The sequence below is a fragment of the Hyperolius riggenbachi genome, chromosome 8, assembly GCF_040937935.1.
Source record: "Hyperolius riggenbachi isolate aHypRig1 chromosome 8, aHypRig1.pri, whole genome shotgun sequence".
NCBI lineage: Eukaryota > Metazoa > Chordata > Amphibia > Anura > Hyperoliidae > Hyperolius > Hyperolius riggenbachi.
The window spans coordinates 258031291-258046866 of record NC_090653.1 but is presented as its reverse complement, the minus strand read 5'-3'; the positions used below and the strand labels follow the sequence as shown (position 1 = coordinate 258046866).

The window sequence follows — 15576 nt, the reverse complement described above, 5'->3', positions numbered from 1 at the left end:
TGGGGAATTCTCAGGAATGTGTTTTGTTTTCACATAAAATCACATTGCTAATTGCAAAGCAAAGCAATTTTTGTGTAGCCCCCAGACTTACATTATATGCACTTTCTGAAACTATTACCTCAATAATTATCCTAGGTGCTGCTCATTGTATACCTTTACCATATGAATTATGCATATATGAATTATCAATTGATGTGGTGGGGTATATTATTCTTTTTTTTAAGTTTTTATGTCTACCTAATATGTATTATAATTTTTGTGCATAATAAAGAATGTAATTATTTCATACTGATAAGCGGTGCTACAATATCTTTGGCCATTCTTTGGTAGTATAGTGGTTGGTGCAGATGATTCTTTTTCTTAGTCCTTGAGGAAAAAATGTATAGTGTATCCTATTGTGGGACTAATGAACCTCTTATATGTAGGGATGAGCGAGAATGTTCTAGCGAAAAGCGAGATCATTCTGCAGTGTGTGGGAGACGACGACAGTAGGTGTGCGGGGTTAACTCGCCTAGCCACAGCCTGCATTCCGATGTGTTCCATGCTGTGTTCCATTTCTTCACATTTCCACCTTCAGAGCAGAAGTTCCGGCATAGAAGTCAGAAGTGTAAGAAGATGAAATGCAGCATTGAGGCATCGGAATGCAGATGGTGGATAGGTGATTTAACTCGAGCATATCTCGCTACCGTCTCCCGCACACTGCAGGGGGCTCTCATTTTCACATACAAGTAATTTATACAGAGGGAGTATACTAGCAGCCTTTTTTAGTTGCTCCATTGCTGTAATAAATCAAAATTACTCTCCTTTGTCAAGCTTGTCGGCCCAAAGAGGAAGTGGCTGTAATTGTTTACAGACAGGAGGAGGTTACACTGACAGCCTTGATTTGAGTCTTTCACACACTAAAAACTGTGAAAAGCAGAGCTCATACATTCCCTGCTCTCAGTAGCTCAGTATCCTCTACTGATTAAAGCTGATAATTGTGAGAAGCATAGCTCATAGACTATTGCAGAATGCAGACACGGACCTGCTATCAGTAATCAATACTAAAGATTGCAGCATTCTTTACAAGGTAAAACTTCTTCTAAACTACGAAATAAACGTTAAAGGCTTAATTTATTGTTCAATACCTTTCATGGAAACTGTAATGCAGTTTACAGTAACATGTAATAGTATGATGAACTTCCTGTTTGGCAGACATATTTTTTGTTTACAAAAACAGTTTATAAAACTGCTTTTTTTGGGCCAGGATCCTGGTGGGGCGCAGCGAAAATGTGACAGAGGGGGACAGGAGATGAAAACCTACAGGCTGGTATGTTTATTTGTATGAGGTTTTTAGGTTACAGATTCTCTTTAAATGGCGAAGGTAAGCAATCATTTTTAAGATAATGGAGAGCTAATTGAGGTGGTAGGGGACTGGTCTTGATGGGTAATTGATTAATGTACTGTTCAATGCTCTTCCACAGGGGTTATACTAAAGGGCGTGACCAGAGAATGTGTGAGAGGGAGCCTGTGTGGATACATGATCTCCAACAATTTGGAGTTGTCTCCGGAAAGAATCTGGATATACTGATAGGAGTGAGGTACCATTGCCATGTGATTCTAAGAAACTTCTCAATATGAGATACACACAGTGGTTTTTTTTTATTTCTTGGGCTGTTTTGCACCAGTCTGACCAAGTAGGAGAGATATTAAAGGTTGTACTCCAAGAGGATAGTTGTATGGGCATCTTTAGAAATAAATACTAATCCTTTGAAAGAGTTTGTAGTGAGGCAAACAGTTAAATATTTTGCCATCCTTGAGGTGTCTTGCGTGGAAAAATAACCAGTGGTGAAGCCATCGGGTTCTAACCACAAAAGTGAATGCATAGAATAACACTGTCACTGAAATCTGCAAAATGCAGAATTAAAAAAAACATTTTTTAAGACTTTTTCTTTTTGTCTCCATGAAATCAATGCAGGATGAAAAACGAACCCCCAGTAGGAACAAATAATTTGACCAATGTGACTGAATTCATCCTTCATGGAATTTCATATTTCTTCAAATATAAGTGGGGGATGTTCGTTGTATTTTTGACTATTTTCATCCTAACCATTGTAGGCAATGGTCTCATTATTTTGGTGGTGAGAATCAACAGTCAGCTACAAACTCCCATGTATTTTTTCTTATTGAACCTTTCATTCTTGGAAATATGCTATACCTCCATCACCATTCCAAATATATTGTCTGGAATTGCAAGAGGATCAGTGGTGATATCGTTTGCTGGTTGCATGGCCCAGGTCTACTTTTTCACACTCTGTGCCACCACTGAGTGCATACTTCTGGCTTCCATGGCTTTAGATCGTTATGTGGCCATCTGCCACCCCTTGCACTATACGACCATCATCAACAGAGCAGTGTGTCTTTACCTGGAATCATTGGCGTGGCTGAGTGGGCTTCTTAACTCTTCAATCAACACTGCGGTTACATCGGGTCTTTGGTTTTGTTACTCAAACTCATTAGAACGACTCTACTGTGAGGTCCAACCTCTCATTCGTCTCTCCTGTTCGGACACCCGACTCAGTGACCTCTTGGCCACAATTTCAGCTGCTGTGTTTGGAGTTAGTTGCCTCATCTTCATCCTCGTGTCCTATGTTTTTATCTTGGTGGCCATTTTAAGGATCCAGTGTAAGTCTAATAGACAGAAGACCTTCTCCACTTGTGCTTCCCATGTTACAGTGGTTATCCTTTACTTTGGAGCCCTCACATTCATGTACCTTCTGCCGAGTAATAGTTCTTCCCAAAACTTGGATTCTGTGGTATCTATGATCTACTCCACGGGGACCCCTATGCTAAATCCTGTAATTTACAGCCTTCGGAACAAACAGGTTCTTGCAGCCTTGATAGTTCTAAGACGCAGTTTGATGCTAGATAAAGAGCACTTAATGTGTAGATTAAAGGTCAGACCTCTCAAAAGTTCTAGTGATGAAAATGCTCCAAGGAAGAGACTTTAGAAGGTGAAAATGAATGACATTTTCTGCATCCTCCTTTTACTTTTTCTTATTTCCTTTGTTTCCTTTTTGTATAGCTATGTATATATTTAGTGACTTGTTTCTTACACCTTTCTGAGCAACAAAGTCTTGGGGGCTGATTCACAAAGCTTTTCTGTTGAGTTATCTCACCTATTCAATTAACTTCTTCTCCTAGGTGCTATTTTTACAACTTATCAAAAATGACTTTTTAAGCCATCAGCAAGCAAGAGAGTACTGAGAATAATTCTGATAGTACTTTTCTGCCTACTTTTTGGTACTTTGCAAATTGCAGAGTGCTGAAAAATTATTTTAAAAATAAGATTAAAATGATCTAGGAAAAAACTAAAGGTGTCCATACATCAGATGATGCATGGGCAGATTGACCAAAAGCCAGATCTCTCTCTGATCAAATCTGATGGGAATGAGATTTATTGCCTGCCCATACACTGTAGGCTGATTCCCTAATGAATTTCAGCGTGAAATCTCTCGGGAATTGGCCTTGTGACGCTGCATCCGTTGCCTCTCCGCCTCTGCGCTGTTCACTCTAATGTAAAATGTGATGTCACACATGCTCCCACGTTACACCGGCAACCAGGTGGGGTCTGTGTATGGGAGGCAGTGTGGAGAAGGATCCAGTGCCGGACGAGCGACAGGTAAAGTATAAGTGTACAGGGCACGTTTTACATTAGGGCTGAGTCAATCGGATCGGATTAAAATTGGTGCTGCAAAGAGTATGCCTGCTTGAAGATGCAACTGATTTCAGGCTGAAATTGGTCACATTGTTTGATTGGACTCAGTGCAAGATGTAGGGCTCGATCAGGTGCGCGGCAGTAACAATGTGCGATATCTGGATGAGCGACAAACGTGACGGAACCCCTAATGCTGTCAGCCGGGTTATGATAATCCAATCAGATGGTCAATCGTCCGCCAAGACACCTGATGTATGGCCACCTCTATAGGAAAAAGTGAATTGACTAAGGCCTAATTTATGTCTCCTTACATGCCTTAATTCATAAGTTATCTCTCCTTATCTAACTTAGCTCATGATTTAGCTCTCCTTATCTAACTTAACTCATGCTTTCTCTCTCCTTATCTGTTTATCTGATGATGATGATGATTATTATGACTATTACATTCAGGGCCGGATTTGTACTTTTTAATGCCCAAGGCCCAAAGCATGTCAAATTACTATTTGGAGCTTTAAAATGCACAAAAGATTGTTTTATCTGTAATATATACTTTTGTATTGTCCACGAGTTGAATATGCTAAATACACCAGTTTCTTGTCTCTTGGATACATTATTTCTCAAGTGACATGTTTAATGTTTAGAGGACACCTGTAAGGGTTAAAAAAAAGGAGTTTAACTTACCTGGGGCTTCCACCAGCTCCCTGCATACATCATGTGCCCGTGCTGGGACAAAACGATCCTCCGGTCCCCCACCGCGGCTCACTTTATTTTTCACTGACTGACTTTAATGTCGCCTGCCACTGCGCCCCTGTGGCCCTGGCCGCGTGCATCCTCATTCGTGCTCCAGTCGCAGGGAGCTACCTGCGCAGACGCAGTACATGAAAACCTTGTACTGTGCCTGCGCAGGGCGCTTTCGTCGACGGGAGCGCAAACGAGTGCACGTGCGGCCAGAGCTGTGCAGGTGCTGTGGCCTGTTGGGACAAAATGTTCCTCCCGTCCCTCGCCATGGGGACAGGACGAGTGCAGGGGGCCGGTATAAGCCCCAGCTAATTTTTTTAACCCTTACAGGTGTCCTTTAATGCCCCACATATTTTAAACCGTTTTTTTTATTGAACAATATGGAACATTTTTTTATGTTTACGAAACTCTATATCATATTTATATACTCTATATCACATTTATTAACCTATTGCCGACTGCGTCACGCCAAAGGGCGTGGCCACAGCGGCAGCCCCGGGACCGCCTAACGCAGATTGGCGTAAGGTCCTTGGGGCAGGGATTGCGCATGCATCCCTGCTTTTATGTCGGAGCTCCGATCCGCCTTCAGTCTCCCATCGGCGATCGCCGCTAGGAGACCGTTAGACGGCGAAACCTCCGTCTATTTACCGTGTACAGTGCTGCGATCTACAGCAGCGCTGTACTGGTGACAGCCGTGTGTCACCTCCAGAGTCTCAGCGGTGATCAGCTGTCATAGGCTTAAGCCAATCACAGTCATGGTGGGGGAGGGAGGGACTGGGGAAAAAATGAACAGAAAATGGGGAAATTTATTAGAAGAATATTCAAATAAATGTTTGTATAAAAAAAAATACACATTGGAGGAGTGATCAGACCCCACCAACAGAGAGCTCTGTTGGTGGGGAGAAAAAGGGGGGGGGGAATCACTTGTGTGCTGAGTTGAACCCTGCAGTGAGGCCTTAAAGCTGCAGTGGCCAATTAACCATAAAATGGCCTGATCACTAGGGGGGTTTAACACTGTGGTCCTCAAGAGATTAATATCTATTGTTTTTATAAGCCACTTATTTCAGCCAAGTCCAAATACATTTTAAATTAGTGGTAATTTGAAATACATGTTTATTTATGTTAGAAGTATATTTTGATGTTATTGTAAAATTTAAATTAGTATTTATTCTTCACCCATAATTCATCTGATTCAAATCTCAGCCAGGGCACTATCTGCATAGAGTTTGTATGTTCTCCTAGTGTCTGTGTGTGTTTTCTCCAGGCACTCAGACTCAGGTTTCCTCCCACATCACAAAAACATGCAGATAAGTTAATTGGCTTCCCCTAAATTGGCCCTACACTGCGGTACATACACTACACTGTACATAGACATGACTATGGTAGGGATTGAATTGTGAGCCCCTCTCAGGGACAGTTAAGGGACAAGACAATATACTCTATACATCGCTGCGGAAGATCTCAATGCTATATAAATACTAACTAATAATAATCTGGCAAACTGCAGGCAAGAAGTAAACATGAGAGGGGAGTACCCTCTAATGACCATAGAGGGTACTCCCTATGGTCATTAGAGATGTGTTTACTATATTGTCAGTGAACAGTGTAATCAGCAGGACTTAAAGAGACACTGAAGCAAAAAAAAAATAAAAATGATATAATGATTTGTATGTGTAGTACAGCTAAGAAATAAAACATTAGGAGCAGAGACACAAGTCTAATATTGTTTCCAGCACAGTAAGAGTTAAGAAACTCCAGTTGTTATCTATGCAAAAGAGCCATTGAGCTCCAAGACATTCAAAGTCGCAAAGAGAGCGCTGAAGCTTGTTATCTCAACTGTCTGGCACTGTGTTGTTGTTTTTGTTTCTGCAGAGGACAGTTCAAAAGTTCACTAGCCTGCTCTGTAAAATCATTTAGAATGCTGAGTAGTGTGTAAACTGCAAATATTAGAGAATGATGCAATGTTATTAAAAAAATATATATATAACTGAAAATAAAAATATGAGAATATTTTCTTTGCTACTAACATTCTAGTAATTATCTGTACTGCACAACCAATTCATTATATCATAATTTTTTGTCGCTTCAGTGTCTTTTTAAAGGGAACTGTCATGATCGCTGCTGCAGCAGGTATTGCTGGAAGTAGTAGTGCTGCAGCTCAGGCAGTTCTGATCTCTTTCCATGCAAGCTGCATAGCTTTGTCTGCCTTTCCCTGCTGTCAGCTTGTGACTGATTATCATTCACCTGTGTGGGAATCTACATGTCTGCTCCCATTGGATGACCTCAGTATAAAGATCTGCTTCCTGCAGGACTCCTCTGGTTTTCATAGCTTCAGTTTAAGCCTGTCTTGCTGTTGCTTCAGCCCCCGATCGTGTTTCTTGTTCTAAAGATACTTTGCTGGTCTTTGCATCATATATTGGTTCATTGCCAATATATATGCATACCAGCACGTTTATTATTTTCCTTGTATTCGTGTTACGTTGATACATCAGTGTCGCTGATGTATACGTACACGAACTGTTTATATCCTGTGTGCAGTTAGTCAGCTTTCCAGCTTGTTTTGGTAGTTTGCGCGTATTCGTGATCACCCGTGCTGAGCTAGTTATCCTGTTCCTGGTCCTGTTTGTGGATTGCGTTCATCTCTGCGAGGAGATAACGAATCCTTCTGAATCCTGTCCTGTTACCGTTTGTGGATTGCGTTCATCTCTGCGAAGAGATAGCGAATCCTTCTGAGTCCTGTTCCCTGTATCGTTCCAGTGCTAAGTCAGTGTTCCTGCTTATGTCATATATCGGTTCATTGCCGATATATACATATGTTAGTCAGACGTTACAAATAGTTTCATTGATAGCTGTAATTGTAATACGCTAGGAAATCATACTATTTGTATATTTATCTGTGTTACATTCATCTATCTTGATCCTGCTAATTCCTGACTATCCTGTCCTGTCTTTGTGAGGCACGCCATCGCCGCTACGCTTTGGCTGCCTCATTCCAGTCTGTCTTGTTGTGGACGCTTGCTGTCACTAAGTAGCGGCTAGCTAGCAAGCGTTCATTCTGTCTACCTGTCCTGATCTCCTCAGTTCTGGTTTATGCGCTCAGCGCTACTTTGCGCTGAGACGTTGTAGCGAAAGCATTGTTTGTGGCTGTCGGATCTGCACCGGCCCTGTGCGCCACAATCTCCTTTTGGAGTCAGTCCTCCCCTCCACTATACTAGGGATAGCCTGTTTCCTTGTGCTAGTGTGTGTACCTCCTCCACGTCAGCTCATGCGTTGCATGCTGACTGTGGAGAATACACCACTAAGCCTTACATTATGAAAACCCCATTACCAATCCCCATTGTGGGGGGGATTCCCAGAAAGTATGACACTGTTAATTATGGTTCCTGTTCCTTTAAGAAATTTGAAGAACTTAACTCTGAAACAGAAAATGAGTTTTTCTCTGAATGTGCCAGGTTCCTGGCCAATCCCGATCTCCAAGCGACTCCTGTTTCAACCTGGGCACTCCAGCTAGTTTATATTTTGTTTAAAGGGCAATTGTTTCAGTGGGCATTTGATGTTCTCAATCATTCCGATTTGAAAGAGAGACCGCTGGAATTTCTAGCGTTTGTGATCCATAACTGGTTGCGCATAGATCCATTGCCTTTTCCTCTAAAATCAGGCATGGGCAAACTTGGCCCTCCAGCTGTTAAGGAACTACAAATCCCACAATGCATTTGCCTTGATAAGTCATGGCTGTGGCTGTCAGACTCCTGCAATGCATTGTGGGACTTGTAGTTCCTCAACAGCTGGAGGGCCAAGTTTGCCCATGCCTGCTCTAAATGAACTCCTGGCAGCAGGCCAATCAGCTTCCCCTTCAATTGTTTGCAAAAATGATCAGCAAGCAGAGAGTGTTCCTGATAATTTTCCTGCAGCTTTGAATAAATCACCAAAGGCAGCAGGGTCTAAGGCAAAACGCAAACGTTCTAAGAAATGTGTCCGATCTGCAGAGTCGTTATCCTTAGCGACTGAGACCTATAATGAGATTCTGCCATTAACAGATAATGAAATGCAATTGTCTTTCAGGGGAGTTAAATGGACTTATGAGACTACTAATGAACTTTCCTCCCTGGCTAGGGAAAATAAAGATTTTTGTTTAAAAGAATTATCTGAGTATGATTATGAGGAGATATTACAGAGTATTGAACAAATCAACTTATTTGTGAACCAAGGGAAGTTTGCATCCACTACAGTTCAACACTTGCTATAGGTATTGGAGATTCTTAAGAATAAGGAATCTGCCAATCACCTGCTAATTAACCCTATACATGTGCCTGCCACAATCATATCTGCCAACTGTGATCAGCCTAAATGTTTCGCTGTTAAGTATGCATGGGATCCTCCATTTGAGAGGGGAGAGATGGAAGCCCTGGTCTGTGAATGGAAGAATGATTCAAGTTCATTTTGTCAATTTTACAGTGCAAAAAGTGAAATGGTATTGAATGCATGCATTAAGTCAGCCTATAACCGAATAGAGACTGGTGTGTGTAGGTATGACTGTGTGGCTCCTTTGATTGATGTGTGGGAACTGATTTTGGATGATTTTTATGTGACTCCGAATTCGCAAATATGGCGTTCTGACCCGCCTGCTTCAGCACCTTTCGCTGATTCAGCAGGTGATTCGGAGCTCTTTTTGTGTGAAATTGAAGTTCCTGCAATTCCACCCTGTACCATGGATAACTCAGTGTTACTTAACAGTAAAACAGAAGCCACTGATACTTTCTTAACCTTGCCCTGCACAAATTTCTCAGCAGAGAATCCAGAGGTCCTGCTGACTTCCGAGTCCAGTCTAGCCAGTACTCATGAGTCTTTGTTCAGTGAAACAGACACCAGAAAAATCTTGCCTGCCTCTGCAAACACTTCTGCAGAAATTACCTGTGTTAATAAAGTTCAACTCCTGTCTGATCCAGCAGATGCCAATAGATGCACTACATCAGTTTCCGAGTCCCAGCAATCCTGTCTAGAAACCTCAGAACCCCAGCATCTGAATTTTCCAATTTTACAAATGAATGTTGATTCAGATGCGCAAACATTGTGTCTTGATCTTCCTGTTTCTACACCTCTCTCTAGTTTCGTGAATAGCTCAGAGCATCTGCTATGTGAACCTGAAGTCGCAGAATTATTACCTTGTTCAGAAAATGTTTCAGTAAATTTGCCCTGTATCGTGAATAGCTCAGAGCATCTGCTATGTGAACCTGAAATCACAGAATTATTACGTTGTTCAGAAAATGTTCCAGTAAATTTGCCCTGTATCATGAATAGCTCAGAGCATCTGCTATGTGAACCTGAAATCGCAGAATTATTACCTTGTTCAGAAAATGTTCCAGTAAATTTGCCCTGTACCATGAATTGTGCAGTAGATCTCTCCAATGAAACTCAGGTCACAGAATCATTATGCTGTCCAGCAGGTGCTTCCATGGTTTTGCCCTGCAATATGGACTGTTCAGTGATCCTGTCCAGTGAAGCTGTGGTCGCAGAGTCTTATGTTTCACCCAGTACTTTGGATACTTCAAACCCTCTAGCAGAGGAGTCTGAGGCACTGCTTACCTCAGTTGGTGTTGCAGTAATATTCACTTGTCTAGCAGCTGTTTTGGAATTACAGTCTGCTCTAATAAAACTTGATGAATTTCTGCCCAGCAAAGCAGAAGCCATTGAAATATTGTCCTCGTCAGCAAGTGTCTTAGATACCTTGCCCTGTACACAGTCTGATTTAACCAATATTGTGGAGTCCCTCTCCAGTGTTGTAACAGCTGAGGAACTCCAGCCCTGTCCTCTGAATGTTTCAGAATTCTTGCCCTGTAACATGGATAATTCTGATTCTCTGGTCAAAATAATAGAAATCGCAGAATTTCAGTCCGGTCTGATGAGTGTTCCTGAAACCCAGCCCTGTATCCTGAAAGATTCTGGTTCTCTGGCCGCTGTGGCAGAGGTTCCAGAGTCCCCTTCCTGTCCAGGGAATTCCTCAGTTTTGCCTAGTCCAGTGGGGGCTGCTGCAATACTGACTTGTTCTGCAGCCCCTCATGAGCTCCAATCCAGTGTATTAGATGAGTCTCTGTCCAGTCCAGAGTTAGTTGTGGAGTCCCTATCTGGTTCAGTGCATACATCAGAAAATTTGTCCTGTCTTGTTAGTGCCCCTGAATCTGATTTGTTACTGACTTTGCTGGAATCAGCGACATCTAAGTCTGATCCTGCATTCTTGTGTGAAAGTCCAGTAGTTGCGAAGTCTAGTCATGATGAATGTTTGTCCAGTCCTGGTTTCGGTCCTATCTTGGCTGACCCTGAGGTTCACAGTTCCTTGACATGCCCAGAAGTTTCTCTTGTGCCAGTGTGCCCAGATGTTCTTTGTGTGCCAGAATGCCCAAGTGTGTCTAAGGTGTTAGCGTGCTCTGATGCTTCCTTAGTGGGAACATGTTCTGATGTTGCCAGTCTGCCTGCATGCCCAGAGATGGTTCTGGTCCCTGAAAGCCCTGATCTTGATGTTTGTCCTTGTGGCCCTGACTCGGGAATTGCCCTAGGTTCCATAGGGGTTCTTGATAGTTCTCCATGTGAGCCTAAGGGGCATTCTGACCTATGGGGATCTCTTTGGAGCTTCAAGGTGTTCTGGGAGGTCTCTGAGAAAACTTGTCCTGGTGCCTTGGACTGGTTCAACAGTGGGTTTTGTGTTGGTAAAGACAGTCCCGGTGGGCATTGCAAAGGCTTTGGCGTTTTTGAACGGTTCCTGGAAGGCGGTGGGTATCGCTCAGGGAGTTTCGGAGGGCTTTCTTCTGGAAATCATGGTTCTGATGGGTGTCACACTGGGGCTTGTAGTACTGATGGGCATGGTTCTGTAGGTTCTGGTTCTGATGGGTCCAGTCTTGTGGGGACTGATTCAGGAATTCGGTCTTGCCGGGCTGTCCCGGCAAGTGAGACTGTTTTGTTGGGAATTTCAGTTTTGAAAAGCGTCTGGAATCCGCTTTTAAGGGCGGGGGTACTGTCATGATCGCTGCTGCAGCAGGTATTGCTGGAAGTAGTAGTGCTGCAGCTCAGGCAGTTCTGATCTCTTTCCATGCAAGCTGCATAGCTTTGTCTGCCTTTCCCTGCTGTCAGCTTGTGACTGATTATCATTCACCTGTGTGGGAATCTGCATGTCTGCTCCCATTGGATGACCTCAGTATAAAGATCTGCTTCCTGCAGGACTCCTCGGGTTTTCATAGCTTCAGTTTAACCCTGTCTTGCTGTTGCTTCAGCCCCCGATCGTGTTTCTTGTTCTAAAGATACTTTGCTGGTCTTTGCATCATATATTGGTTCATTGCCAATATATATGCATTCCAGCACGTTTATTATTTTCCTTGTATTCGTGTTACGTTGATACATCAGTGTCGCTGATGTATACGTACACGAACTGTTTATATCCTGTGTGCAGTTAGTCAGCTTTCCAGCACGTTTTGGTAGTTTGCGCGTATTCGTGATCACCCGTGCTGAGCTAGTTATCCTGTTCCTGGTCCTGTTTGTGGATTGCGTTCATCTCTGCGAGGAGATAACGAATCCTTCTGAATCCTGTCCTGTTACCGTTTGTGGATTGCGTTCATCTCTGCGAAGAGATAGCGAATCCTTCTGAGTCCTGTTCCCTGTATCGTTCCAGTGCTAAGTCAGTGTTCCTGCTTATGTCATATATCGGTTCATTGCCGATATATACATATGTTAGTCAGACGTTACAAATAGTTTCATTGATAGCTGTAATTGTAATACGCTAGGAAATCATACTGTTTGTATATTTATCTGTGTTACATTCATCTATCTTGATCCTGCTAATTCCTGACTATCCTGTCCTGTCTTTGTGAGGCACGCCATCGCCGCTACGCTTTGGCTGCCTCATTCCAGTCTGTCTTGTTGTGGACGCTTGCTGTCACTAAGTAGCGGCTAGCTAGCAAGCGTTCATTCTGTCTACCTGTCCTGATCTCCTCAGTTCTGGTTTATGCGCTCAGCGCTACTTTGCGCTGAGACGTTATAGCGAAAGCATTGTTTTTGGCTGTCGGATCTGCACCGGCTCTGTGCGCCACAATCTCCTATTGGAGTCAGTCCTCCCCTCCACTATACTAGGGATAGCCTGTTTCCTTGTGCTAGTGTGTGTACCTCCTCCACGTCAGCTATATGTTTCACTGCTAGATTAGTGGTTAGTTTCTCTCCTATGGGGCACGTCACCGCCGTTGGAGAGTCTATTAGGGATAATTTGTGCACAACTTATGCTGAAGCTAACGCCCCCCTTTACTGTACCTGTTTTAAATGCAAGGTGTGTAACCTGCCCGTTATTTGAGCTCTGCATACCTGTGCAGGTAGTCAATTCAGGTGCAGCGTCTGTTTGGAAGCGCTGCCATTTCCCTCTGCTGTACAAAACTTAAGTATACTTCAGGCTAGCTGCCTCCAGGGGTGTCAGCTTGCATTCAAATTTTAGAATTTAGATTAGTGTTAGCACATAATTTGCATCTGATTTGTATTCAAGGTGTGTATTTAGCCCCAAGGGGCTGGGCATATCTCTGGAGCTTTCACTTCACTTGCAGCCTGTGAGCGCTGCCCATTGCTTGCTGTCTTCTGAACAAATGTGTATACCATTTATGGCTAGCTGCACCAGGTAAGGATTATGATTTTAATTTTAGACTAGCTAGGGTTCACTGTTGGATATGTTTCACTGTTTAATATGTTTCACTGTTACATTAGTTTGAGGTTTTAACCTTTTTTTTTTCTTTCTTTCTTTCTTTTTTTGGACAATTTTCATTGTTTGAACATGCTTCACTTTTTTATATGTTTCACTGCTAGATTAGTGGTTAGTTTCTCTCCTATGGGGCACGTCACCGCCGTTGGAGAGTCTATTAGGGATAATTTGTGCACAACTTATGCTGAAGCTAACGCCCCCCTTTACTGTACCTGTTTTGAATGCAAGGTGTGTAACCTGCCCGTTATTTGAGCTCTGCATACCTGTGCAGGTAGTCAATTCAGGTGCAGCGTCTGTTTGGAAGCGCTGCCATTTCCCTCTGCTATACTAGGGATAGCCTGTTTCCGTGTGCTAGTGTGTGTACCTCCTCCACGTCAGCTCATGCGTTGCATGCTGACTGTGGAGAATACACCACCAAGCCTAACAGGAACCTTAACTAATATGGATATGGATGTTTCCTTTTATATAATACTATTTGCTTGTCAGTCCTGCTGATCTCTTTGGCTCAGTATTATCACACAAAAACTTTGGACAGCACCATCATATAATACTAATAAACACACTGCAAAATGTATATTTAAATCATTACACCAGTATGTGCAGAATGTGCAGAACGGCTTAAAAGAGTATAGTTAAACAATTAACCACGAATGCCTTAAAGTACCACACCAAACTGGTATAGGTGAATTAATATCCATCTTTATTGATCAAAAAAGTTAAAAACAATTGAAAACAAAAAGTAATCAATGTAGAGCATATAATATCAAATATATATCTGCCAATACACAAATAAGCCACAGGGGGTCCCCAGAGTACTATACAATGCGCTAGTAGTGATGTAAAGTGCTTGAACAATATCAATATACAATTTCAATAATATAGACTAACATAGTGAAAAACAATGTGCAAATATCAAAATGAGAGGACAATATGAAGTGAAAAATAGCAATAGAAGAAAATGCTAGCGCAGTAATCAGACTCTGACTAGGAGAATTGGCTGCAGAATTGGCTGCTCTTTGGCTGCAGTAGAGGCTGAATCACACACCTGGAACAATCATGCAGCTAATCCCGTCTGACTTCAGTCAGAGCACCTGATCTGCATACTTGTTGAAGGGCTGTGGCTAAAATTATTAGCGACACAGGATCAGCAGGAAAGTCAGGCAACTGGTATTATTTTAAAGGGAAAAATTCATATCCTTCTCAGTTTAGGTTCCCTTTAATTCAAACACAGACACAACCATTTTTCAGACTAAAGGTAGCCACATACAACTCAACCAAAACGTTCCATTTTTTTTTTAATCAAAGGAAACCTGAAGTGAGAGATATATGGTGGCTGCAATATTTTCCTGTATAAATCGTTGGTTGTTATGATAAAAAATGTCAGTTAAATATATCATGTAGGAGACACACACAGTGATATTTGAGAAGTGAAATGAAGTTTATTGGATTTACAGAAAGTGTGCAATAATTGTTTAAATAAAATTAGGCAGGTGCATAAATGTGGGCACCACAAAAAAAAAGAAATGAAATCAATATTTAGTAGATCCTCCTTTTTCAAAAATTACAGCCTCTAAACGCTTCCTGTAGGTTCCAATGAGAGTCTGGATTCTGGTTGAAGGTATTTTGGACCATTCCTCTTTACAAAACATCTCTAGTGCAGCTGCTGAGTCAGGGTCAGCGAATGGTTGTGTGAGGAGAGGTGCCAAGGCATCAGAGACAGATTGCATGTCTATGTTGCGGTAGTTCCTGCGTGCTTGAGGCAGGGTGGTAGGAAGAGAGGAGGAGAGAGAGAAGTTTAGTAAGTTATGATCAGAGAGCGGGAGAGGAGTGTTAGTGATAGAACAGAGACGAGTGAATATGAGGTCAAGTGTATGACCATTAGAGTGAGTTGGAGCAGTGGACCACTGAGAGAGGCCGTAGGAGGAAGTAAGTGACAGAAGTTTAGTGGCGGCAGAATTGTTGGTGTCAACATGAATGTTAAAGTCGCCCATAATGATGGTAGGGATATCAGAGGACAGGAACTGGAGGAGCCATGCAGAGAAGTGATCTAGGAAGAAGGAAGCAGGGCCAGGAGGGCGGTAGATTATTGCGATCTGGAGGTTAGAGGGAGAGTATAGACGGACTGCATGGACTTCAAAGGAAGGTAGAGAAAGAGAAGGAATGGGGGCGAGTGACTTGAAGGAGCATCTATCAGAGAAAAGAATGCCCACACCACCGCCATGTTTATTCCCACTTCTAGGCGTGTGACTAAAGTGGAATCCCCCATAAGAGAGGGCGGCAGGTGAGACCATGTCAGAAGGCGTCAGCCATGTTTCTGTGACCCCAAAGAAGGTGAAGGCGTTGGAATTGAAAAGGTCATGGATGAAAGGAAGTTTGTTGCAGACTGAGCGGGCATTCCAGAGAGCAGCAGAGATAG

The 15576-nt window shown here is 42.6% G+C and overlaps 1 protein-coding gene across 1 annotated transcript; it reads left to right on the top strand.

Annotated features, from left to right (window-relative positions):
• The first annotated feature begins 427 nt into the window (after positions 1–427).
• On the top strand, positions 428–2990 carry LOC137527471 (olfactory receptor 5F1-like). The gene is made up of 3 exons (XM_068247985.1): positions 428–488; positions 578–607; positions 2098–2990. The coding sequence occupies exons 1-3, from the start codon at positions 428–430 to the stop codon at positions 2988–2990; spliced, it is 984 nt and encodes a 327-aa protein (XP_068104086.1).
• The last annotated feature ends 12586 nt before the right edge of the window (positions 2991–15576 follow it).